The sequence below is a fragment of the Toxotes jaculatrix genome, chromosome 9, assembly GCF_017976425.1.
Source record: "Toxotes jaculatrix isolate fToxJac2 chromosome 9, fToxJac2.pri, whole genome shotgun sequence".
In the NCBI taxonomy this organism is placed as follows: Eukaryota; Metazoa; Chordata; class Actinopteri; family Toxotidae; genus Toxotes; species Toxotes jaculatrix.
The window spans coordinates 6466323-6490890 of record NC_054402.1 but is presented as its reverse complement, the minus strand read 5'-3'; the positions used below and the strand labels follow the sequence as shown (position 1 = coordinate 6490890).

Genomic DNA, 24568 nt, shown 5'->3' with positions numbered 1-24568 from the left:
CCAGAAAACGGTTTACTTCCCTTGTTGTTGAGGGGGAAAAATGCGTCAATTTAATCTGAGAAACACTATTTAAGATGGGAAAATTCTATGAATAGGGGCTAGAAGGATATTTACTGCAGACTTCAGCTATGATTCAGTTAATCAGCTAGTCAATTGTAAGAAGAAAAAATCAATTAATCAACTATTTTAATAATTGAGTTCTTGTTTTTTGGCCAACAAAAATGCCAAACATCTGTTGCTTCTAGCTTTTCAAGTGTAGAGATTTGATGCTTTACTTATTCATACAGATATAAGTAAACCTTTTTGGAGTCTGGACTGTTGGTCGAATGAAACAAGCTGCTGAAAGTCATTACCTTGGGCTGTGGTTTTAAGAGGCATTTTTCTCAATCTTTTTGACATTTTACAGTCAATCATTTTTTAAAGAAAATAATCTGTTGATTTTATGGTTTATAAAACTGTGTATTGTACATTGTAGACAAAATTGGCTTTCCCATAGGAAATACAGAAGTTAATTTTGTGTTAAGGCTAACAGCTGTGGAATTTAAAATATGGTTTTGTGTTTGTATTTGTATTTATTTATTTATTTAACAGGGACAGTGTAAGTAAATACATAAGAATAGACAACAGGACAACAAACAATAACAATCAGACAGCAACAATAACAAAGTTATTAAAAGCAATACACAATTTCAAGACACTTTCACTTCATGTCTTTAGTCTGTTGTGAGTGGATTCATACCTGTAGTGAGATACCTTTTGTGAGACTATCTTTCATTTACACAACTCATTGTTTTCATAAGGTCTCTCAGCAGTTTTTAAATGCTCATAATCACAAACATACACATGAACAGAACATGTAGGTACAGACATGTAAACTTATTAACAGGGCATACAGTATAAAGAGTAGACGTTTAATCAGTAGCTTTAAAGTCAAATTTAAATATCTGTTTTTAACTAGTCTAACATGCCCATTGTGCTGACAAGGTGTGCATTTGTGATGTATTATTGTGTGTAATTTGCATTATGTGTTTTGTTTTTTGTTTTGTTTTGTTTTGTTTTGTTTTGTCTAGTTTGCACAGTGCTGTTCAGTCACTGTGTGGAAGAGCGTCAAACATTTATGTATGCAAATAAAATAAATAAAAATAAAATAGAATCATCATATCCAAAGATGTGTAATTTCTCAACATTACAGTGACACATGGCATGTTGTTGTTAATGGAGACTGTGCACCTTCGGTCATACTGGATTCTGAAATCAGTCTTATTACAATGTTGATGTACCCTGGGCATGATTTCTCCAATCAAATTATAACCAAAATCAAAAACTGGTTACAACTTGGTTGAACAAAAACTTCTTTTTAGAAACATCTTAATACTCTGCTTCAGTTCTGTGGAATTTAGTCCGTATATAATTGGGTCCAAAAACGGGGGAAATACTACAACTGACACACCAAGAGCCCTTCTCATGAACGGGGATGCACTCTTAATCCGATGAGCAATGAGAGTCGCCACAGTATTAATTTGTAAGATTAAGAAAACAACTAAATGTGTACCACATGTCTGAATAGCTTTCCTCCGGGCATCTGACTGATTAGTCATCACACATGTTCGCAAAATCTGTGCATATGTGTATATTATTATTAACAGTGGTCCACCTTGAAGTAAGACTATACCAGCCATTCCATAGTAGTTGTTGACTCTGGTGTCCTCACAGACCAGTTTCAGTAATGATGGATTGTTACAGTACAAATCCACTATATTCATCCTGCAAATTTTAAACCGTGCAAGCAACAAAATCAGCGTGACCATGATTGAGAAACTTATGAGCCATATTGAAATAATCATTTTGATTAAAGTTTGTGGAGTTATGATAGCATTATACCTCAAAGGACAACATATTGCAATGTATCTGTCATATGCCATGGCACTCAAGATCAGCAGGTTCCCTGCACCATAAAAATGAATCAGAAACGCCTGAGTTATACATGCAGGATGGGAAATCAGTCTGTTCTGTGTCACAATGCTGGAAACAAAGTGAGGGAAAAAAGCTGTAGCACCCACCGTGTCACTAATGGGCAGGTTGAGGAGCAGGATAAACATGGGCTTGTGTAGGTTTTTACTCACAGCAATAGTTGTCAGTACCAACAAATTGCAAAAGACAATGATTACATAGATAAGTGTTCCAAATACAAACACAGGATAAATATGTGTTGTAGATAAACCCAGTGTTTCAAGTTTTAGCATTATCTCATAAGATTCATTTGTATCCATGATTATGCAGTCTTTGTTATACTGCTGTCTCCTCTATTCAAAAAATGTTCCTTGAAATCTTTCCAGCTGATGCAGCTTCACCTGAAAGAAATGTCCTTGTTAACAAGCAATTTTCAATTAAGTGCTGTGCATTGATTTAAATGTGCCTCTAGTTTCTTACCTGTTGTTCCAGATCTTACCCTCATCTGCACTCTGTTGTACGAAGCGATTAAAGAGACGTCCTCTTTTATTGGCATTCAAGATAGCCCATGAGATTAGAAACGTATTGCATCAACTGCTCCAGAAAACTGTTTCAACAACACTGACATATTAGGTGAAACACAGTTATGATGCAACATGGTTTCAAAATAGCCCCGCTTGCAGAATATTAACAAAAGAATGAAAAGTTAAAATGTCATACTTATCTCTGCAACATAATTTGTATCGACACTATCTTAACTGCCAGTGCCCTGGATTTACATATGTAAATATATACATAAATTTAATATATATTTTGAATCTATGCTTGTTGAATTTGAAACTTGATAAAGTAAATCCTTGAGCTCAAATTATACTGTACATCAGCGTTTTGTTCTTAGATTTGTCCAGTGCCAATGACAAAATTAAATAAATAACGTTTCTTAAAACAAAATGCCGGAGAAAGAGAGACAGAGTGATGGTTAAAAGTACAGTTGCTGTCTCTGCGGCAACAAAGTATTAAACTGTGACAATAGTCTTTCAAATAACAAATATTTTGTACACTTGTACAGGTCAACATCTAATACATGTTCTCTCCTTAAATCAGTGTTACGGACATGAGAAAGGGTTGAACATATAAGAAATCTCAGTGTCTCATTTCAGCATTAGTTGTCCCTCTTATAGTATGCATGCAGTATTAGAAAATATCAAATCACATCACATTTCCACATTTTCAAAATTAAATTTTATTAATTAGGAAATTACAGGAGTTTCACACAAAGCATAGATGCCTATTCAAATAATTATACACTGTTGCCCATGAAGTTGGAATAAAATATATTTTACCTCTTCTCATGAAATGATTATGACAATGTGATTTATTCTGGATAGATAAAGTGTATATCTTCTCAAAACTTAATTGATCAGTCTCTTCCAATGTGATTACTGATGTGTATAAATACGAATAAAAGAGGAATGTGTCTGAAAACAAAATTATTTGCCCTTTATGGGCAACTGACTTGCTTGCAATCTGCAGCCTCAGCTCTAGATGTTACTAAATCCGTCTCACTGGGTTTAATAACATTGAGCTAACTCCCCTCACCAAACTAGCAGGAACAACAAGAACTGTCCTCCAGGCCTCAGCTGTTTCAGGTGATCTATAGTGTTTTATAAAAGTTTGACAATGCTCATAAATGTATTTTAACATAAATGTGAACATTAGATCATTTACAGATTTGCAAAACATGCATCATCACATTAAGGGATATGTAACTTGCAATGTTTACTGTCCAAAGTGAAAAAACACATGACATACTTTTGGACTGTTTTTGCTCAAAGGATTAAATTGCCCTGGATTTGGAAGTTGTCAATAGTTTAGGCTGTACTTTTATTTATATATATTTTTAAAACAAAGGTTTAATTTACCATGTGAACGTGAAATATTTATTAAGAAAGCCTACCTCAAACAGGTTATATATTTGTTGAACCTACATTTCTTTTTAGAAACATCTTAATACTCTGCTTCAGTTCTGTGGATTTTAGTCCGTATATAATTGGGTCCAAAAACGGGGGAAATACTAAAACTGACACACCAAGAGCCCTTCTCATGAACGGGGATGCACTCTCAAACCGATGAGCAACGAGAGTCACCACAGTATTAATTTGTAAGATTAAGAAAACAACTAAATGTGTACCACATGTCTGAATAGCTTTCCTCCGGGCATCTGACTGATTAGTCATCACACATGTTCGCAAAATCTGTGCATATGTGTATATTATTATTAACAGTGGTCCGCCTTGAAGTAACACTATAGTAGCCATTCCATAGTAGTTGTTGACTCTGGTGTCCTCACAGACCAGTTTCAGTAATGATGGATTGTTACAGTACAAATCCACTATATTCATCCTGCAAATTTTAAACCGTGCAAGCAACAAAATCAACGTGACTATCATTGAGAAATTTATGAGCCATATGGAAATAATCATTTTGATTAAAGTTTGTGGACTCATGATAGCATTATACCTCAAAGGACAACATATTGCAATGTATCTGTCATATGCCATGGCACTCAAGATCAGCAAGTTCCCTGCACCATAAAAATGAATCAGAAACGCCTGAGTTATACATGCAGGATGGGAAATCAATCTGTTCTGTGTCACAATGCTGGAAACAAAGTGAGGGAAAAAAGCTGTAGCACCCACCGTGTCACTAATGGGCAGGTTGAGGAGCAGGATAAACATGGGCTTGTGTAGGTTTTTAGTCACCGCAATAGTTGTCAGTACCAACAAATTGCAAAACACAATAATGACATACAGCAATGCTCCAAACAAAAATGCTGGGTAAATGTTTGCATTGGATAAACTCAGTGTTTCCAGGGTTAGTAAAAAAGCAGATTTGTTTGTGTACATAATTACAGAGTACTGTACACTATAATGTTGTTACTGCTGCTTCTTCTGTTGGAAAATTATGCCAACTGACGAAGGAATAATTTTCAGCTGAAAAACAGAATAGCATTATTAACAACATCCCCATTAACAAACAATCTTAGATTAAGTGCTATGGAGTAATTCAGCCATGTCTCTAATATCTTACCTTTGCAATATGTTATCTTAGGCTCACCTGCAGTTCAACTGTGTTGTAAGATGCAATATAAAAGATTCAGCCTGTCGTTGGCATTTAAACACTGAGGTAAGACAGTGACATTACCCAAGAGTACAGTGCAGAAAGTTTTTGCGCCAAGACTCAGACACAGTTGTGGGTAAAACACGTATGATGAAATGCAGTTTGTCAGCAAATAGCTGCCTTTTGTTTAAGACACCAGAGACAGAATGAAATGTGTAAACAATTTACTTACTGTAACTTTACCTCCTTGGTGGAAGTAAAAGCCAGAGAGAGATAGAGAGTGCAGGTGTAGGTGTTCATTTGGCACCACTGTAATGTCAAATTTAAAGAATACTATACTTTTGTAGTATTATGTACAGAGCCAGCCTCACATAAATGGTAATATGAGTCTCATTTCAACATTATCCTTTCAGTCAGATGGGATCATAGCTGAGCTTAATCCGTGGTTTTCCAGGCTCATACATCAACTGGCTGTCTGGTGATGGGGTCAAGAGGCCACAGCCTGAATTACCTTTCTGTTTTACCTGGGCTGATGATTTAGTGAAATTTCACAGTGAAATTCACGAACCTCAAGTAGACTGGGTACATGTTTTTTAAGGCATTAAGGCATCAGCATTTCTAATGTTACACAACATGGCATATGAATGTGTGAATGTTTAAGTACATGTCCTCTGATTACGATGAATAAAAGCCTGTTTTGTGACTCCTGCTGTCTCTGGTTTGTTATCAAGGAATTAATTTTTTAATTTCCCGGTAAAAACTCAGTAACTCATTGAAAGCACAGTAAAAAACTCAGCATCTGCTTGTTAGTTTTCTAAGATGATGTTTAATTACAGTTGATGGGATGCAAAAAGGGAACATTATAGCAAGGAAATCATGAAGCAGTGAGAAACTACATACTAACCACTCAGTATTATGCACCACTTTACTTAACAGGGCTCACAAGTAACTTTTTTAGAAAATGGTAAGAAATTTGTAATTAATAAGTAGTTTTGTCCTGCTGATTCAGACTTGTGAAGATGATGAACAGTATGGCCATTCACATTTACGAAATGATCATTATATAATAATAATTAAGTGTGTCCTCCTTCATAAAGCATCATTTCAAATCAAAATCAGTGACAAATTGCACTGCTCTGAGTGATCTGCACTCATTTCTGTGTTCTGTCTTTTTCCCTCAGCTTCTGAATCTGTGTATAAAAAAAGAATCCTGGCTATGAGAATCCAACTTTCATGACTGAATTTAATATGTGATACCATGAAAATGAAAAAACGGTGTGAATTGTGCTCTTTGTCATTTTTGTTGTGTTTTCATTAAATGACTTGTCAGTGGACCACACAGTAAGCATCAGTACATTTTGTACATAATGTACATATTTTTGTTTATTTTTGATTCAGCAATAATTGCAGTGCACACAGCAGGTAACTACAGTATGGTGCGTTAAGTGCAGACAAATGAAAATGTGAACACTAAGGGAACACGCATTACAAGGTAAAAAACAACATTTAAACATGGAGCCATCTGTGAAGAGAAGAACAAGTAAAGAGGGCAAATTTCAGACTCTATTTTCAAGAGACTTTAAATGAACATGTAACTTGAAGGATTAAATATTAGACTGTATACAGCACAAGACTGATTTCTAATATAATTTCCTAATTACTCACCACAGTACTTATATAACACAAATCAGTGTACACACCAATAGAAACACAAAAAAAGAGATCACACTAAAAATATGTTCCACTTTTTTTCCAGGTTGCATTGAGAAAAATTGACAAAAATTAAATTGACAAAAATGTCAGTCAACACACTTAAAATCCACAGTATTCATTGCTGTCAAGATTTAGACGGATACTCTATTTTTTAAAACTTTCAACAGTATTTTTCTTATTTCACTTGTATATAGCCCGTATACAATTGGATTCAGAAGTGGGGGTACAAGAAATATTAGCATGCCCATTATCTTTTGCAAGTCAGCTGAGACATTTTTGAATCTGTGAGATAAAATTGTGAAAGTTCCCACAATCTCAAATATGATTAATATGACCAACTGCGCAACACACGTGTTGACAGCTTTCGTCTTTGCCTCAGACCTCCTTTTGAACACACATGTGATGAGAATCCTCACATAGGAAAATGCCTGAACAGACACACTCACAGCTTGCATGATAGCTGTGTTAAACAGTCCTATGATATTATTGATTGTCGTGTTTCCGCATGTAAGCTTCAGTAGAGATGGGTTATCACAGAACACATTCATAATGACAGATTTGCACCTTGGAAGCCTTGTCTGCAGGGAGAATAGTGATACAATCAAGACAAAGTCAAGACCCCAAACTAGAGAGATAATACAAATAACAACCCTGGGGGTCATAACAGAGCTGTAGCGTAACGGCATGCAAATGGCAACATAACGATCAAAGGACATCGCTGCAAGGATAAACAAAATTCCACCACCGTACATGTGGAGCAAGAATCCTTGTAAAACACAGAGAGGATAGTAAACCTTATTTGTCTCTGTAACAATGTCTGAAAGTACTTTAGGTAACATTGCTGATATGCCGATGAGATCATTGAGGGGAAGACTAAACAGGATGATATACATGGGTTTGTGAAGGCTCCTCTTCAGAACGATCAAAGTCAACAGGGTCAGGTTGCAAAAAATGCCAAAAAAATAAATTGTAATGCCGAGAAAAAATATGGGGAACTTTCCTCCAGGTGGAATAACAAATGGATCCAGGGTTAACTCAGAGCTGAACCCAAAAGATTTGTTCTCCATTTTCATTTAGATCAGTAAGGAGAAAAACAGTTATTAAAATTCATTATTGGAAACTGAGTCAAGGTCTAAAGGTGTCACAATGTGTCACTTTCAGAGTAGTGCCACATGAAGTGCTGAGAGCTACCCTGCACACCTTGCTTTATTTAATGTCACCATACCCATATCCATAACTTGTTTACGTCACCTTTTTCCTCCGGGATTGTCCGTGGCTTTGCAAAGATGAATAACATCAAGATTATTGAAAGTAAAAAGTTTTGAGATCTTTTTGTGAAGAAAAAACAAACCTGTGGAGCACACGTGTCGTTTTTCATAAATTCATTTAGTTTGTTTCCCAGAAATAATATTCAAATTACTGATTTTCTTTTTAATGAATGACTTACTAATGAATAACGTGATTACAATTAAGTGAAGGTTGTGTAGCAGGACGTTTTGGATTGATGTGGCTTGTTAGTGGGGATGATGGACTTCATTCACAGCAAATGAATAAGATGCATGCAGTATTAGAAAATATCAAATCACATCACATTTCCACATTTTCAAAATTAAATTTTATTAATTAGGAAATTACAGGAGTTTCACACAAAGCATAGATGCCTATTCAAATAATTATACACTGTTGCTCATGAAGTTGGAATAAAATATATTTTACCTCTTCTCATGAAATGATTGTGACAATGTGATTTATTCTCGATAGATGAAGTGTATATCTTCTCAAAACTTAATTGATCAGTCTCTTCCAATGTGATTACTGATGTGTATAAATACGAATAAAAAGAGGAATGTGTCTGAAAACAAAATTATTCGCCCTTTATGGGCAACTGACTTGCTTGCAAACTGCAGCCTCAGCTCTAGATGTTACTAAATCCTTCTGACTGGGCTTAATAACAGGGGGGAGCTAACTCCCCTCACCAAACTAGCAGGAACAACAACAACTGTCCTCCAGGCCTCAGCTGTTTCAGGTGATCTGTAGTGTTTTATAAAAGTTTGACAATGCTCATAAATGTATTTTAACATAAATGTGAACATTAGATCATTTACAGATTTGCAAAACATGCATCATCACATTAAGGGATATGTAACTTGCAATGTTTACTGTCCAAAGTGAAAAAACACATGACATATTTTTGGACTGTTTTTGCTCAAAGGATTAAATTGCCCTGGATTTGGAAGTTGTCAATAGTTTAGGCTGTACTTTTATTTATATATGTTTTTAAAACAAAGGTTTAATTTACCATGTGAACATGAAATATTTATTAAGAAAGCCTACCTCACACAGGTTATATATTTGTTGAACCTACATTTCTTTTTAGAAACATCTTAATACTCTGCTTCAGTTCTGTGGATTTTAGTCCGTATATAATTGGGTCCAAAAACGGGGGAAATACTAAAACTGACACACCAAGAGCCCTTCTCATGAACGGGGATGCACTCTCAAACCGATGAGCAACGAGAGTCACCACAGTATTAATTTGTAAGATTAAGAAAACAACTAAATGTGTACCACATGTCTGAATAGCTTTCCTCCGGGCAGCTGACTGATTAGTCATCACACATGTTCGCAAAATCTGTGCATATGTATATATTATTATTAGCAGTGGTCCACCTTGAAGTAACACTATAGTAGCCAAACCATAGTAGTTGTTGACTCTGGTGTCCTCACAGACCAGTTTCAGTAATGATGGATTGTTACAGTACAAATCCACTATATTCATCCTGCAAATTTTAAACCGTGCAAGCAACAAAATCAACGTGACTATCATTGAGAAATTTATGAGCCATATGAAAATAATCATTTTGATTAAAGTTTGTGGACTCATGATAGCATTATACCTCAAAGGACAACATATTGCAATGTATCTGTCATATGCCATGGCACTCAAGATCAGCAGGTTCCCTGCACCATAAAAATGAATCAGAAACGCCTGAGTTATACATGCAGGATGGGAAATCAATCTGTTCTGTGTCACAATGCTGGAAACAAAGTGAGGGAAAAAAGCTGTAGCACCCACCGTGTCACTAATGGGCAGGTTGAGGAGCAGGATAAACATGGGCTTGTGTAGGTTTTTACTCACAGCAATAGTTGTCAGTACCAACAAATTGCAAAACACAATAATGACATACAGCAATGCTCCAAACAAAAATGCTGGGTAAATGTTTGCATTGGATAAACTCAGTGTTTCCAGGGTTAGTAAAAAAGCAGATTTGTTTGTGTACATAATTACAGAGTACTGTACACTATAATGTTGTTACTGCTGCTTCTGTTGGAAAATTATGCCAACTGACGAAGGAATAATTTTCAGCTGAAAAACAGAATAGCATTATTAACAACATCCCTATTAACAAACAATCTTAGATTAAGTGCTATGGAGTAATTCAGCCATGTCTCTAATATCTTACCTTTGCAATATGTTATCTTAGGCTCACCTGCAGTTCAACTGTGTTGTAAGATGCAATATAAAAGATTCAGCCTGTCGTTGGCATTTAAACACTGAGGTAAGACAGTGACATTACCCAAGAGTACAGTGCAGAAAGTTTTTGCGCCAAGACTCAGACACAGTTGTGGGTAAAACACGTATGATGAAATGCAGTTTGTCAGCAAATAGCTGCCTTTTGTTTAAGACACCAGAGACAGAATGAAATGTGTAAACAATTTACTTACTGTAACTTTACCTCCTTGGTGGAAGTAAAAGCCAGAGAGAGATAGAGAGTGCAGGTGTAGGTGTTCATTTGGCACCACTGTAATGTCAAATTTAAAGTATACTATACTTTTGTAGTATTATGTACAGAGCCAGCCTCACATAAATGGTAATATGAGTCTCATTTCAACATTATCCTTTCAGTCAGATGGGATCATAGCTGAGCTTAATCCGTGGTTTTCCAGGCTCATACATCAACTGGCTGTCTGGTGATGGGGTCAAGAGGCCACAGCCTGAATTACCTTTCTGTTTTGCCTGGGCTGATGATTTAGTGAAATTTCACAGTGAAATTCACAAACCTCAAGTAGACTGGGTACTTGTTTTTTAAGGCATTAAGGCATCAGCATTTCTAATGTTACACAACATGGCATATGAATGTGTGAATGTTTAAGTACATGTGCTCTGATTACGATGAATAAAAGCCTGTTTTGTGACTCCTGCTGTCTCTGGTTTGTTATCAAGGAATTAATTTTTTAATTTCCCGGTAAAAACTCAGTAACTCATTGAAAGCACAGTAAAAAACTCAGCATCTGCTTGTTAGTTTTCTAAGATGATGTTTAATTACAGTTGATGGGATGCAAAAAGGGAACATTATAGCAAGGAAATCATGAAGCAGTGAGAAACTACATACTAACCGCTCAGTATTATGCACCACTTTACTTAACAGGGCTCACAAGTAACTTTATTAGAAAGTGGTAAGAAATTTGTAATTAATAAGTAGTTTTGTCCTGCTGATTCAGACTTGTGAAGATGATGAACAGTCTGGCCATTCACATTTACGAAATGATCATTATATAATAATAATTAAGTGTGTCCTCCTTCATAAAGCATCATTTCAAATCAAAATCAGTGACAAATTGCACTGCTCTGAGTGATCTGCACTCATTTCTGTGTTCTGTCTTTTTCCGTATGTATTTTAGTGCTGAGAGCTACCCTGCACACCTTGCTTTATTTAATGTCACCATACCCATATCCATAACTTGTTTACGTCACCTTTTTCCTCCGGGATTGTCCGTGGCTTTGCAAAGATGAATAACATCAAGATTATTGAAAGTAAAAAGTTTTGAGATCTTTTTGTGAAGAAAAAACAAACCTGTGGAGCACACGTGTCGTTTTTCATAAATTCATTTAGTTTGTTTCCCAGAAATAATATTCAAATGACTGATTTTCTTTTTAATGAATGACTTACTAATGAATAACGTGATTACAATTAAGTGAAGGTTGTGTAGTTGTGTAGTTGTTGTGGGGATGACGGACTTCATTCACAGCAAATGAATAAGATGAGGCTGAGATGAACTGGTAATTACTAGTGACAGTAACAAAAGGAACAGGCTAAAGATGTAAGAAACTGAAAAAGAAGAATTTAAAATGAAAAAGATAAAACAGAAAAAGAGTAATGGACCATCAGAAAGTCCCTTCAGACATCAAAGCGTGCATTATTGCTCCTACATCAGTAGGATCTGATGTGAGACTGACTTAGTAATGATTGACATAATGTATTTAATACTTCCGGATGACCAGTACTGTCGATCACAACATTTCCTTTGCTGTTTCTGTGATCACCTATCATTCAAAGGAGTGGAATAAAGTTATTTTGAGTCCTCAGTGAGTTTAGGTTTATCTTAAATTGTAAATAAATTGTGGTACCACATGCCAGTGGCCTGTTATTGGCTCTCATAATAAATGTCCTTTATTTGACATCACAACTAGGCCATTTTTTCAATCACTTGTCCTTTAGAATAAACTCTTCTGTTTTTTCTTAGCTGCCAAATTTACTGAATGTATCATGGTCTCTACGCTGTGGGACAGTCAATAAAAGGACACAGGACTTTTAATATTTTCACCATTTTACAGTCACTTTAACCTGTTAAATCTTCAGTGTGTCCGTTTTATAATTCCAGCACCAGAGCTGGCTTTTGTTTTACAGGAATACAGGAAATGGTCTTTTCCAGGAACTTTTTGGCTAAAGGGCTACTGTAACACTATTATGTAACTGGATCCACTCCAAGTTGGCAAAATTACATCAGCTAGATGCCTCGTTACTTGGTCAAAACTAATTTATTAATGAGCCCCACTGAGACATTACATCCTGTGTTATTAACTGTCTCACAATGTAATTAATCCCTGGACAATTAGTAAACCTCCAGCTGATTTTGAGATTCCTTCTTTGCTAATGAAGGATGTTGTTTAATAACACCTATGGGAGGCTGTAAGGAGTGAGGCTGCATTTTACTTGTAAACATTTGATTCCTTTAATCAAGTGTGTTATCGTGTAAAACATTTCAACCAAATAAGTTCACATTTCAAAGTTAAGTACCACAACATAGTCTTTGCTGAAAATGTGTTTTTCCATTCATTATTACATTATTTTATAAAAAAAAAAGAAGATATTCTTAGTTTTAATGAATATGTGAAGTGTATCAGTAAATTAAAAATGTATAACATGTTAAAATTGTAATGTTAAATTAAACATCCCACAGGGAGCACTAATACTAGAAATACTAATTGAATTAGTGTGGAACTGAGGTGGTCACATCAGGCCTTTGGGAACAAGGACACTGTTCATGCACACAAAAGGGCAGTTAGGACATTAGGACATTAGACTAATCGTCTCACCCAAGAGAAATGGACGTGATGGACCCTCGAGTTGCTTTGTCAATTGATTTGACCCTCTAATTACTTTCTGTAGCTTTTCCCTTTTACACTTTACAACAATTTAAATATTTTTTTGTGTATAACATTAAACTCTAACTTGTGCCATAGGTGGCCAAAAGGCCTGCTAATGTCCATATCTCAATCCAGTTATAGACAGGTGACCTGAATTAGTTGTCTCACCGTTTATGTCTACACTCACTGAGAACTTTATTAGGTACACCAGTACACCAGTTTATTCACTCTTGTATGAGACAGATCAGAGAAGAATGGCCAAGCTGGATTCAATCTGACAGGAAGGCTACAGTAACTCAGATAACGACTCGGTAGAGAGCAGAAAAGCATCTCTGAATGTACAAGATGTCAACTCTTGAGGCTACAGCAGCAGAAGACAACATCAGGTTCCTGTCCTGTCAGCCAAGATTAGAGATCTGAGGCTGCACACAGGTTCACCAAAACTGGACAGATGAAGACTGGGATGAATCACACAGATGGTGTGAGTGTGTGTGAGTGGGAAAGTTTGAATGCTACAGTCTCTCTGAGTATTGTTGCTGACCATGTGCTTCATTGATGGGCGCTACTCAAACATCTTCTAATGGCTACTTCCAGCATGGCAGTGCACCATATCACAAAGCAAAAGTCGTCTCAAACCAGTTTCATGAACATGACAGTGAGCTCAGTGTTCTTCAGTGGGCTCCTCAGTCGTCAGATCTGAATCCAATCAAACCTTTGAATTGTTAGTATAAACCAATGGTTGGGTTTGACTGATGAGATTTGGTAGGGGAAAAAAAACAGTTGAGTTGATGTCAGATGTTATTCACGTGGAAGATAAAAGAGGTCACGATTTAGCTGCTGAGTCCTGATTCCCACCTCCACGAGTAAGTTACCATTATCTACGACAACAAATGATCTTACACTGTCACACTGCAACTATGCCTACGAGTAATCTTTGATGAGTATTTATTGTATATATTTAGAGGAAAATGTTTATCATTTAACTGTCTCTTCAACTGCAGAACACTTTTTAATTGCATTTACAGGAAAAGGAGTCTGAAATTAATAGTTAAAAAGTAAGTATTGCCTTTCCCTACACAGCATTTGTTATTTTTATTTGAATTAAATTATGTTTTGTTTTTTGTTTTTTTTGTCTGATAAATCATTGTAAGCATTTCGTTTCTTATTATTTTAGATTTTTTTTTTCACTAAATGTCAAAAAACTGAAATCTGCAATAATAACAGAATGGTGCCAAGTGTGCAACTTGAAATATCTGCTATATGCATAACAATTTTTTCCTCTTTCAGGTTTTTCATCAAATTAAACAGAATGCAAAGAAACATGACGTTTTCAAGTGATATCCTTGAGATCCAAGGTTTCGACATAGCTCCACAGTACACATATCCTCTGTTTTTCTTGCTGCTGTTTGTTTACTTTTCCCTGCTTTTTTCCAACATTGGAGTTCTTGTGCTCATCATCACTGAGAAGAGCTTGCACCAGCCAATGTACATTCTCTTTTGTAACCTGTCTGTCAATGATCTGATAGGTAACACAGTCCTATTGCCTCAGCTGATGGCTCACATTGTTTCAACTGAACGTTTTATCACCTACAACCAGTGCGTGGTTCAAGCCTTTCACAGCCACACGTTCGGTTCAGCTTCACACATGATTCTCATCATCATGGCAATTGACAGATATGTGGCCATATGTCACCCTTTAAGGTACAGCTCAATTATGACTACCAAAACTGTGATCGGGCTTTCAGCAACTGCATGGGGGGTGTCATTAGTGCTCGTGTCTGTCTTGATAGGTCTCACAGTGAGGCTGTCCCGTTGTAGGTCGGTTATACAAAATGCTTACTGTGACAACGCATCACTGTTCAAGCTTTCTTGTGAGGATGTTTCCATTAACAATATCTACGGACTCTTTTTCACTGTGCTGCTGTTTAGTTGTTCAATGGGAGGCATAGCTATCACCTACTTCAGAATAGCTCTGATCTGCTGGATCAAGAAAAACAAGGAGTTGAATAACAGAGCACTGCAAACCTGTGCGAGCCACCTTGTTCTTTATCTTATTATGCTCTGGTCAGGATTTTTAACAATCATATTGCATCGTTTCCCAAACTACCCAGATTTAAGGAAGATTGCGTATGTTTTATTTCATGTTGTCCCTGCTAATTTAAATCCAATCATTTATGGAATGCAAACAAGATCATTACGAGATAAAATCATCCAAATGCTACAAAGAAAACTGAGTCCAACCTAACACCTCCTGTCTTCTGTTCAAAACATATAGACAGACATGATTAACATAATGACAGACCTGTTGTAAAGTCTGTCTGTATCCAAAACATAATTTCGGCTGTTTCAGTTGCATGTGATGATTCACTTTTGATTTAAGTTGCAGTTCCCTCTGTATACTAATTTATGTGAAATGTGTATTTGTTTCGAAATCTTAAAAACGCTCTGTTTTTAAGTTCCTGTTATCTATGGAATTAGTACTGATTTGCAAATCATTTTCTGAACTCAACACAGAAGACTGTCATCATAAAGTGTAACAAGTGAGTGTCAACCTAGCCTCCCTGGCCCCTGTGTACCAGACACCCCCATAACAAGCTCTCTACCAACCTCTTGTGTCTCAATGCCAGAACAGCATCAACGATGTTTTCGGTTTTGCTACTAATTTGATTATTGCAAATTCATAAAAAATGATAAAATCACTGAACTCATTTCCACTGCCCTTGCCAAAAACAGTAAACATACAATTAGAGTGTATTCATGTATTTATTTTCACTCAGTTGCAGGAATGTTTCACGTAGTGTATTCATTGTTAATAGCAAGTAATAACACACCAGACGGTTATCCTAATCTTATCCTTTATTTTATCCAGTACAAACAGTTGAATTTGTATTGGAGCATTACTGACTTGACTCTAATGGACAGACTTGATCATGTACACAGTAGTATAGTTAGCTCAGCTCTCCTTTATCACAGTGACCGCAGCTGTTCTGTTCGGCCATGTGGCAGCGCTGTCTCTCAGAAATTATAGTCTTCCCACTCCATCAGACATATAAATATCTTACCTTTAAGAGCATAAGACAGCTAAGTTTTCACGTATGTACTACTTAGTGCTAGAAGAATTGATTAGAAAAGATTAGGCTGATTATCATATCATATTATATTAGAAGAAGAAATGTACTGTTGTATTCACAAAAAAATACTGTTCTGGTCTTTCCTCAACATTTGCTGTATTGAGGATGCGTTTCCACCTTGTAGGCCTCAGCTCAGTGGTCTAATCATGTCCAGTGGTCTGATTAAGTTGTCCCACGCATACATTCTTTCTGAATAGCAATTCTACACTTCTCTCAATGTGGTGTTGCACATTTTTCAATTCAGAAGGGATGAAAACACAGTTTTACTGATAAAGCATTCAGTCAGCAAGAGTTAGAGCCCATATTGCAACATAAAGACCAGGGATAATACACATCAAGAGAGAAGCAAATGGTTGTGATCCAGGGGGATTTAACAGATAATCCATGTGAGTTACACTGAGACTTGTTTTTTCATGTCCTGGTTTTATACGCTGAACCTTGCCTGCTTGTATTTCTTAACATCTTGACTGTCCTGTAAAGTTGGGTGATTCTGTCTTTCACTGCTTCATGTCATGATGGTAAAATTTTCCACCTCCAGATAATTACATGTACAAATTACAATTATTCACACTAGTGTGTTAATTCATGTTTGTATTTATTTTGTAAAGTAAATTAAATTAGTGAAATAAAGCCACATTTTCATTTTTTTTCTGGAAATACAGCATCTGGAGCCCACTCACTGTTTCTGGGAGACTGGCCTTGTACTTTCAGGACACCATCAGAACAAGATTAGTCTGTCTTGTGTGTTATTTCTTTCATCAACATCCTTTTGTGCTGTACCACTAAAACGATTAATTGGTGTCAGGGCTTCAGGGCTGTATTTATTTGTCACCTCTTCATATTGCTTTTGTGAATCCGTTGACCTATTACTTTAGATACAAAGAAAGAAATGTTGCTGCACAGAAACTAATCAGCATGTGATTTATTCAAAATAAAAGCACAAAATTATGGAGATAAAATCAGTAGAAAAATGTACTGATTTGACAACAGACTTTTTCTTGGCTGAGCTTTCACACAGCTGTGGGATGAAAGTTAGGGAATGCAAGTTGTCAACAACAAAACCCATAAACAAGAAGTTATGTAAAGATGTAATTCTGCTTACAGTTGTGACTGTAGAAGGGTGGGTGGTGACACGGCCTCCAAAATGAACAGTTTCTAAGAGGTTTGAAAATCTGAATGATAGATAAATTACCGGATAAAATAAAGTATTTAATGAATCCTGTGCTACCCTGTAAAGATCTCTATGTACACCAATTAGCACTGTCACTGAGACTAGCTACTCAACAGTTCTGCAGTTAGATGGCTTTACCCATGATGAGCAGGCTCATTAAAAACACCATTATGAAAAATATCCACATGAAGAAGCGATCTAAAACTTTGGCGACCTTCTTCCACTCTCCAGTCCTTTTCTGCGTGGCCCTCTGATCTCTGTAACAGTTGGCTATGTACTCAATGTTACGCAGCAGCTGCCGCTCATGGCTTTGGCTGTTGCAGAAAACCTCTCTGTCTTTTCTCTCTCCGTCACTCACACCTCCCTTCCTGCATCTCCTCTGACCCCCCGAATCTCCACAGTCCATGCTCATGAAAATGCCATTTTTCCAGTTGCTGTAGTGGTTGGTAGGGTTCTTCCCCATTGAGCCCATCGGACTCATCATCTGATCCATGTCTTCCCTCTCCTCCGCGGTCATGGAGCCCACTGTTTCTTGTCCTCTCTCCATTTTGAAGACACAGTCGTCTCTGCCTGGTCCTGCCTGACCGTTCATGGTGCAGTTGGTGTTCTTTACAAGTGGAGGCTCCTGTTTCTCTGGCTGTGGCGACATGCAGTTTTCCCCGACTTCATAAACAAAGCACATTCTGGCCATGTACTGCAGAATGACTTTCTTGGCCCACTTGGGAACAGGCTTGGCATCAGGGCCACAGTGATGTATGTTCATGATGAAGATGGTCAGGGCAGTGGAGGCTGTGATCATGGTCATGGTTGCAATGTAATACTTTCCTGTGGAAGAAAATAGGATAAGGAAATCAGTTCAAAAAGTTGTAACTTACAGTTATCACACATGTTGGTGTTCGTCCCTGGTTTATTGCCCTTACCAATAAGGGGTACATTCTCAGAGGGTGGCATGATCTCTGCAACCAATAGTTGAAAGACAGTAAGGGCCAACATCACAGTGACTCCCAAAGACACCTTCTCTCCAGAGTCAGCAGGCAGATAGAAGCCCAGTGGAGCCAGAAAAGAGATCATCACACATGGTATGAGCAAGTTGAAGACATAAAAGGAAGCTCTTCTCTTCAGTTTCAGTGTGTAGGTCACATCCGGGTAAGGGTCAGCACAGCAGCCATACAGAATAATGTTCCTCTTTGCTGGCATACCCAGCACCTCCCATTCCACATTTTCCACCAGGTCAGCCAGGTCAGCACTCTCCATGGCGTTCAGGATGTCCAGCTGGTTACCGTTGTAGGTCCAGGAGCCGTAGGTGAACCTGCATTGCTGGGCATCGAAGGGGAAGAAAGACACGTCCACTTTGCAAGAGCTCTTGGTGATAGCTGGGGAATCCCACATAATCTGGCCATCGTGTCGGATCACCACATTGGTGTCCATTGGGCCAGTGAAATGATCATCTGCACTGAAAGACAGAGAAAATTCGTCTGGAAAAAGAAATTAGAGTGACTGTGTTCACATTCACACCAATACTAACAGATATTTTGGATACCTTGAAGAGATGCTGTAATTTCCTGGAGCAGGTGGAGAATGATTTGAGAAAAAAACTCAGAGATACAAAGGCACAAGTACACCAGCTGAGGAAAGAATCAACACATTTTGGATAGTTGTACTCATTCCTCAGTGTTGTGTCTGCATTTTACATGTTTTCAGTAATGTAAAATGTTTTGGTTTACATATGTCACCAGGTACATGTACATCTGATGTTTTTAGGTTATCACAATCAATGTAATGCCATCAGAGGCAACACTGGGACTTCTTGTCCCCACATCAAGGAATGCTCCTTGGTCTCACATACTCAGGCAACACTTCCTTCCTTCTTTCTTCTTCCTCCTTGTTAAAAAAAACAGTGCCTCTGGTTTTAAAATTTAAAGTTGTTACTGTTTTTATTATTAGCTAACTATTGCAATAGTCCTATTGCAATAGTTACATGACTGATGTATAAAAAGCAGACAAAGGCCTGGACACTCCCATGAATAATGATTTCAAGGACTGTTCAGCTTGTGCCTTGTATACTGATAATAAATAATAGCAACAGTAGAATAACAACTGAATGATTAACCCAATACCAGTCCGACCTACTTGTTATATAGGACTATATCAGGTCTCCATACATAACTACTAGGTATGCGGATGGTATCGAGTCCATCGTAATCATCTTTATTCCATTTGAGGTGTGCGTCAACCCACACTTGTCGTATCCATAAATATGCAGTCAAAATTTGGTTTCGTTCATCCTGTAAAACATTGAAAATTATGAAAAACATATGACAAAGATACATGACAGGTTAACAGAAATATTTACACAGATATATAATAGTGAAAAAACAACAACCATTCTTGCTTTAAACATTACTGAAGCAATTAATATATTGACTAATCAATTAATCAGCCAACTCTTTCATCTCTTATCTTGACAGTTAATCTTCAAGCATAACATCTTGTGGACACTGTGGTGTTTTACCATGTCGATAATTTGTGACAGTGTAACCTGCAGGGTCACATTCAGGATGGTGTTTGTGTCCTCCACAGGCCTCAGCGCACTGGTATAGTTGGTGAATAAATCCTTCAGGAGCTTCTGAGCATATTTCCCATGAGCACACCAACATGCTAAAGACACAGAAAGAAACAATTCACAGCCATATCACCACAAAGCAACTGTTGTTTAACTTAATAACATTTTAATTCATTATTTCTTTTTAGATGGGCAAATTATTTTTAAATTTTCTTTTATCAATCAGTTTTCTGACCAGTGACATTCAGAGCCAATGCAGGGCGGTAGACGCTGAGGTGGGAAGTAAGGGAGAACACGAGAAAAAACGTGGCTGCATGACAGATGGTGGAAAGGGGACAAAGGGGATGTCAGGCTTGATTGCCCTTCTGTAAAGCTCTAGAAAGATATCAGGCAAATCTGGCATTATGCAGCAGCAAAGACTTCTGTGTATGTGGAGTGTAGCATGTGCTGACTGAATGCTTAATCCACTGGACACAAAACATGGAATATGAAAATGAGCCCGAACAGGTAGATTAAACACTTGTGTCCTGTGAAAAGAGTGATGTTAGAAATGGCTTAACAAAGTGACATTATAAATACCATCTTTACATTTCTCATGTTTTATCAGGGAATTATTCATGGAAGTTCTGCATTCATAACTTCAAAACAACAGGAAACTTGAGAGAAGGTGTGTGTGAATAGTTCCAAAAATGGAAACTCTAAATAATATATCTTCTAACTGGGGCTTGTTTCCAGTGTCAGGGTTGGATTTGGGTTAGCCAGATGTTAACCCTGAGCTGGATACAAAGAAGTTCTATGGGATTATGATGATAGCAAAATCCCTGAACAACTGGCTGCAACTGCAACGAGGTAACAACTTACATAGAGGAGGAAAGAAAAACTGAGGAGAAATATATGATCCATAAAATATTTAAACAGTGACAACAATAAAAACAAATCCAACTAAAGCATGTCAGACTTTTATGCAAATATTCTCTACACCCCGTCATCTTCTTTTTTGGCACAGAAACAGGCAAGAAAAAATAGCCTACATCAAGTCAGACCTGTCGATCACATCAGGTAAACTTAAAATAAAACGATAGGAAACTTACTTGGCAAAATACTGATACACAGAAGCAACCGAAATAAAGTTTGGATTCTCCATCGTTTCATCTTGCTGAAACAAATTATTTGGATCCAAAGACCATTTGAGCTGCCCTGTGCCAAACAAGTTTCATTCACTAAAAATCAAAAAGAAAAGTAAAAAAAAAAAATGAAAATGAAAAAAAGCAGACCGATGGCGAATTCAGTAATGAGTAATGCGTTTGAGATCGTGTCCTGCATACGCCCACTGATAAATCTGGAAAGGAAAAAGAGAGGCGGGGCAGCAGATTGACGGAATGTTCAAGTCCAAATGCAACCATGACATGTTAACCCCCCCCCCCCCCACACACACACACACACATACACACACTGGACTCATAAACAGCAAGTTACACACAACATTTGTTTATATAGAGAAGGAAAAAAACCACTATGAAAATAGATCCTTTGTTTGCTCGAGTTCAGAACCACGGAGAGCTCCCAGCTTCCTCTAATAACAATCAGACAATAAACCCACTGATTTGCGGTTTTTGTTTTTACATTGTGATACGTTTTATTTTGCATGGGGTCTGCGCACCGTTTAGACGTACAAACCTCAGCACTGTCCCCCGCTCACTTTCTCTTCCGGGTGATGGTGCGCTACACCTACTGTGTTTTCTTCCTGCTCTCTTCTGTCGCACAAGGAGGATGTTGCATCCGCGGGCCTGGTATCATCCTCTGGGAGAATATTACTAAAATCTAGTGGATGCAAAAATGTCACAGGAATTTTTAGACAGCCGGATGATCCCCAGCTCGTTTTAAAGGAACCGACCCTATAAATGGTATCTGGAATATTCAGGTCCATCTTGCAGCCTGACATGATGCATGTTATCGTAACAGCGTCGTTATTGACAAGCCAGCTGCGTGTAGGTGCGACAGCAGTTATTTGTAAACAGTAAACAGTAAACAGATTACACAGAGGTATACTGGTTCAGTTTTTTTTCCTTTCCTTTCCTTTTCTTTTTTTTTTTTTTTTTTTAGACTTCAGGTGTTTAATGAATGCATGCACTTGTATCAAAATGTTCCAAAATAATTTAAGGTAAATATCGACAGTCTCATTTTCAGATTTGTGGCCTGTTGATTTACATGCACTGTTGCTTTTTTATTGCCTTTGCTAAATCGTGATGAAGATGTTTTTAAAAACCTTTTCACAGTTTCAGACCAAGATGCTACAAGGCTCAAACATCTTGGGGTATGAGAGGCCCCTGGTCATCAGGATTTCATTCACAACCTGTGTTCTGACTACTGTGTGCCTACCACTGCTTGGACTAATAACTTGTGTCTTCATATCCTCTGTTTTTCATTTTGAGGACTCCACTGGTACACATTGCCAGGTAATGTTCTTATTTGCAAATGGAACCAACCACATTTTTCTCACTTAAGTATCTTTGTGTTGTTCAATTTATCAGAAATATTTTTTTTTCTCCTTTAGTCGTCTCCTTCCTCCATTTCTTGGTTTGAAATTTGACTTTGATGCTTTTTAATTTGAACCAAAACAAAATCATTTCTGTGTGTTTTCAGGTCCCTAACTACCTGCCATCTATCAGTGCCTCAATAAGCCTGAGTCCTGAGTGCCACATTTGGCGATTCTGCATAGGACTGCACTCTGCGCCGAGGTTCCTGGTGGCATTTACCTACTTCAAGTTTTACAAGACACATTTTGCCTCGAAGTTCCCTGAGAGTCCACTCAGCTGCTTGAACCTGGCCTTTTCTATTTTTGAAAACCTCGGCCTCTTGCTTCTCACATATGTATCATCCAATGAGACATACTGTGAGTAATCCATGTTTTAATCGCAATCACTGAACCTTTTACTGGGGAGATTTTAAGTCAAACCTATGGTGTATGTGTATATTTTTTGCTCCTTAGTTGTACATAAGGAGGGCTTTGTCCTGTTCATTGTCAGCTCCATTGTCTACATGCTGATAACCTGCCGTTTGTGGAAGGCTATTAAGATAAATTCACTGAGTCCTGAGGTAAGGTTATTATGCACTGGAAGCTAAAATCCCTCACCTCATTTACAGTAATTCAGTCCAGCTCATTGTTTTTTAATATCACTGTTTTTTTTTTATTCCTATATAGGATGCCAAGTCTCACCACTGGAAAGTGCGTTTTTTACTTCTTAACATATCCTTCTGTGCTTTTGCTGGATTCTTCTACTGGAAACACAACATGTACTGTGAATCAGGGAGTAAGTATTAAATCAATTTGGAAAGTCTGTTGACTGTACTTAAAGGAGAAAGCCATAAAATTCAAAAGCATGCTACAGTAATATCAATGTAGCTACAAAATACTGACCAAATTATATGTCTGTAATATAACCCTGTTTCTTCCTTACACAGGTTATACATTTTTTGCCCTGTTTGAGTATCTTGTTGTCTTCTCCAACATGGCCTTCCATCTCACAGCTGTGTGGGACTTTAAGACCCGGGAGGTCATGGTCATTTCATCCTCCGAAGACAAAAACTTCTGACTAGAAAGTCAAGGACTAAATGCTAAGTATACAACCACTGAACAACCTGATGATAACAGCCTTGATCCTGCTCAAGAGGAAGAGTGGGATGAAGGCCTTTTCCATATTTTTCCATGATGATGGCTGTCAAGTCCTTAGAGGGTGAGGATGTCAGGCAAGTCTGAACAAAACATATGCACACGTGCTGCTGTAGTGTCTATTCAGTGAGCTATAAGTGCTTTTTGGGCCTCAGTGTTTCATTCATGGATGCCTTCACCTACATGTTGTATGCTATGTAATGTAATGTAAAAATCAACTTTTGTATAATGCACAACATAATTGGTCATACTATGTCTGTGCCAAAGTAAAGTGACAGTTCTTTCAAGTGTGCTTGGCTTTTATTCTGAAATACAAAAGGGATGAAGGTCTAACAATTATTTAATAGGGAGGAAAGAGTTGGAAGCAGGGTGACCTTAAAATATTCCATATTTCATAGAGTCTCGGATACTGTCCACACACAGAAACAAAGGCTTCTGACACTGTTTTACACCATCCAAATACCTCCAACAATAAATCACCACTCTGTTGTAATATTTCAAATGCAGCAGTGAGACCACTATCAAATTTCCATTCATTTTCTAAGCTTGAAGCAAAATTCACATTTAAATGTGAAATCTCTGTACTGCATGTAACCTTAATGCCCTGTTGTTAATCTACAGCAGGTATTATGATCAGACACTGCTTACCTAACTGTGACCCAAATGTTAATGCTCCTGGATACAATAAAAAATAAAATAAAAATGGTGGATATACAACTGCGATTAAATTTGAAAAAGTTTTAAGTCTGTAAGTAAAAATAAGAACACAAATATACAAATATACCAACTTACCAAATTGTTAGGTATACCTATACAATCG

At 37.3% G+C, this 24568-nt stretch overlaps 7 protein-coding genes across 9 annotated transcripts; 2 read left to right on the top strand and 5 right to left on the bottom strand.

Annotated features, from left to right (window-relative positions):
* Positions 1 to 1328: 1328 nt before the first annotated feature.
* LOC121187320 (olfactory receptor 52B2-like) lies at positions 1329 to 2270 on the bottom strand. The gene has a single exon (XM_041046504.1). The coding sequence runs from the start codon at positions 2268 to 2270 to the stop codon at positions 1329 to 1331; it is 942 nt and encodes a 313-aa protein (XP_040902438.1).
* Positions 2271 to 3917: 1647 nt separating this feature from the next.
* Positions 3918 to 4856, bottom strand: LOC121187319 (olfactory receptor 24-like). The gene has a single exon (XM_041046503.1). The coding sequence runs from the start codon at positions 4854 to 4856 to the stop codon at positions 3918 to 3920; it is 939 nt and encodes a 312-aa protein (XP_040902437.1).
* Positions 4857 to 6914: 2058 nt separating this feature from the next.
* Positions 6915 to 7850, bottom strand: LOC121187445 (olfactory receptor 52B2-like). The gene has a single exon (XM_041046699.1). The coding sequence runs from the start codon at positions 7848 to 7850 to the stop codon at positions 6915 to 6917; it is 936 nt and encodes a 311-aa protein (XP_040902633.1).
* Positions 7851 to 9127: 1277 nt separating this feature from the next.
* LOC121187318 (olfactory receptor 24-like) lies at positions 9128 to 10066 on the bottom strand. Its single transcript, XM_041046502.1, has one exon. It carries the CDS (start codon positions 10064 to 10066, stop codon positions 9128 to 9130), a length of 939 nt encoding a protein of 312 aa, XP_040902436.1.
* A 4453-nt stretch (positions 10067 to 14519) lies between these two features.
* Positions 14520 to 15458, top strand: LOC121187446 (olfactory receptor 13H1-like). Its single transcript, XM_041046700.1, has one exon. The coding sequence runs from the start codon at positions 14523 to 14525 to the stop codon at positions 15456 to 15458; it is 936 nt and encodes a 311-aa protein (XP_040902634.1). The 5' UTR covers positions 14520 to 14522.
* A 2181-nt stretch (positions 15459 to 17639) lies between these two features.
* Positions 17640 to 21242, bottom strand: chrna10a (cholinergic receptor, nicotinic, alpha 10a). Its single transcript, XM_041046416.1, has 5 exons — positions 21170 to 21242; positions 20028 to 20173; positions 19646 to 19800; positions 18436 to 18968; positions 17640 to 18340 (listed from the first exon to the last, which is right to left on the bottom strand). Exons 1-5 carry the CDS (start codon positions 21228 to 21230, stop codon positions 17640 to 17642), a joined length of 1596 nt encoding a protein of 531 aa, XP_040902350.1. The 5' UTR covers positions 21231 to 21242.
* Positions 21243 to 21854: 612 nt separating this feature from the next.
* Positions 21855 to 23976, top strand: LOC121187243 (post-GPI attachment to proteins factor 2-like). 3 transcript variants are annotated; one of them, XM_041046418.1, is made up of 7 exons: positions 21855 to 21982; positions 22182 to 22239; positions 22355 to 22534; positions 22722 to 22971; positions 23068 to 23174; positions 23281 to 23389; positions 23541 to 23976. In XM_041046418.1, exons 3-7 carry the CDS (start codon positions 22367 to 22369, stop codon positions 23669 to 23671), a joined length of 765 nt encoding a protein of 254 aa, XP_040902352.1. In that variant the 5' UTR covers positions 21855 to 21982; positions 22182 to 22239; positions 22355 to 22366; the 3' UTR covers positions 23672 to 23976. The 3 variants fall into 3 exon arrangements, with proteins under 3 accessions (XP_040902352.1, XP_040902351.1, XP_040902353.1); XM_041046417.1 differs by lacking the exon at positions 22182 to 22239; XM_041046419.1 differs by lacking the exon at positions 22182 to 22239 and having other exon boundaries at positions 21855 to 22070.
* The last annotated feature ends 592 nt before the right edge of the window (positions 23977 to 24568 follow it).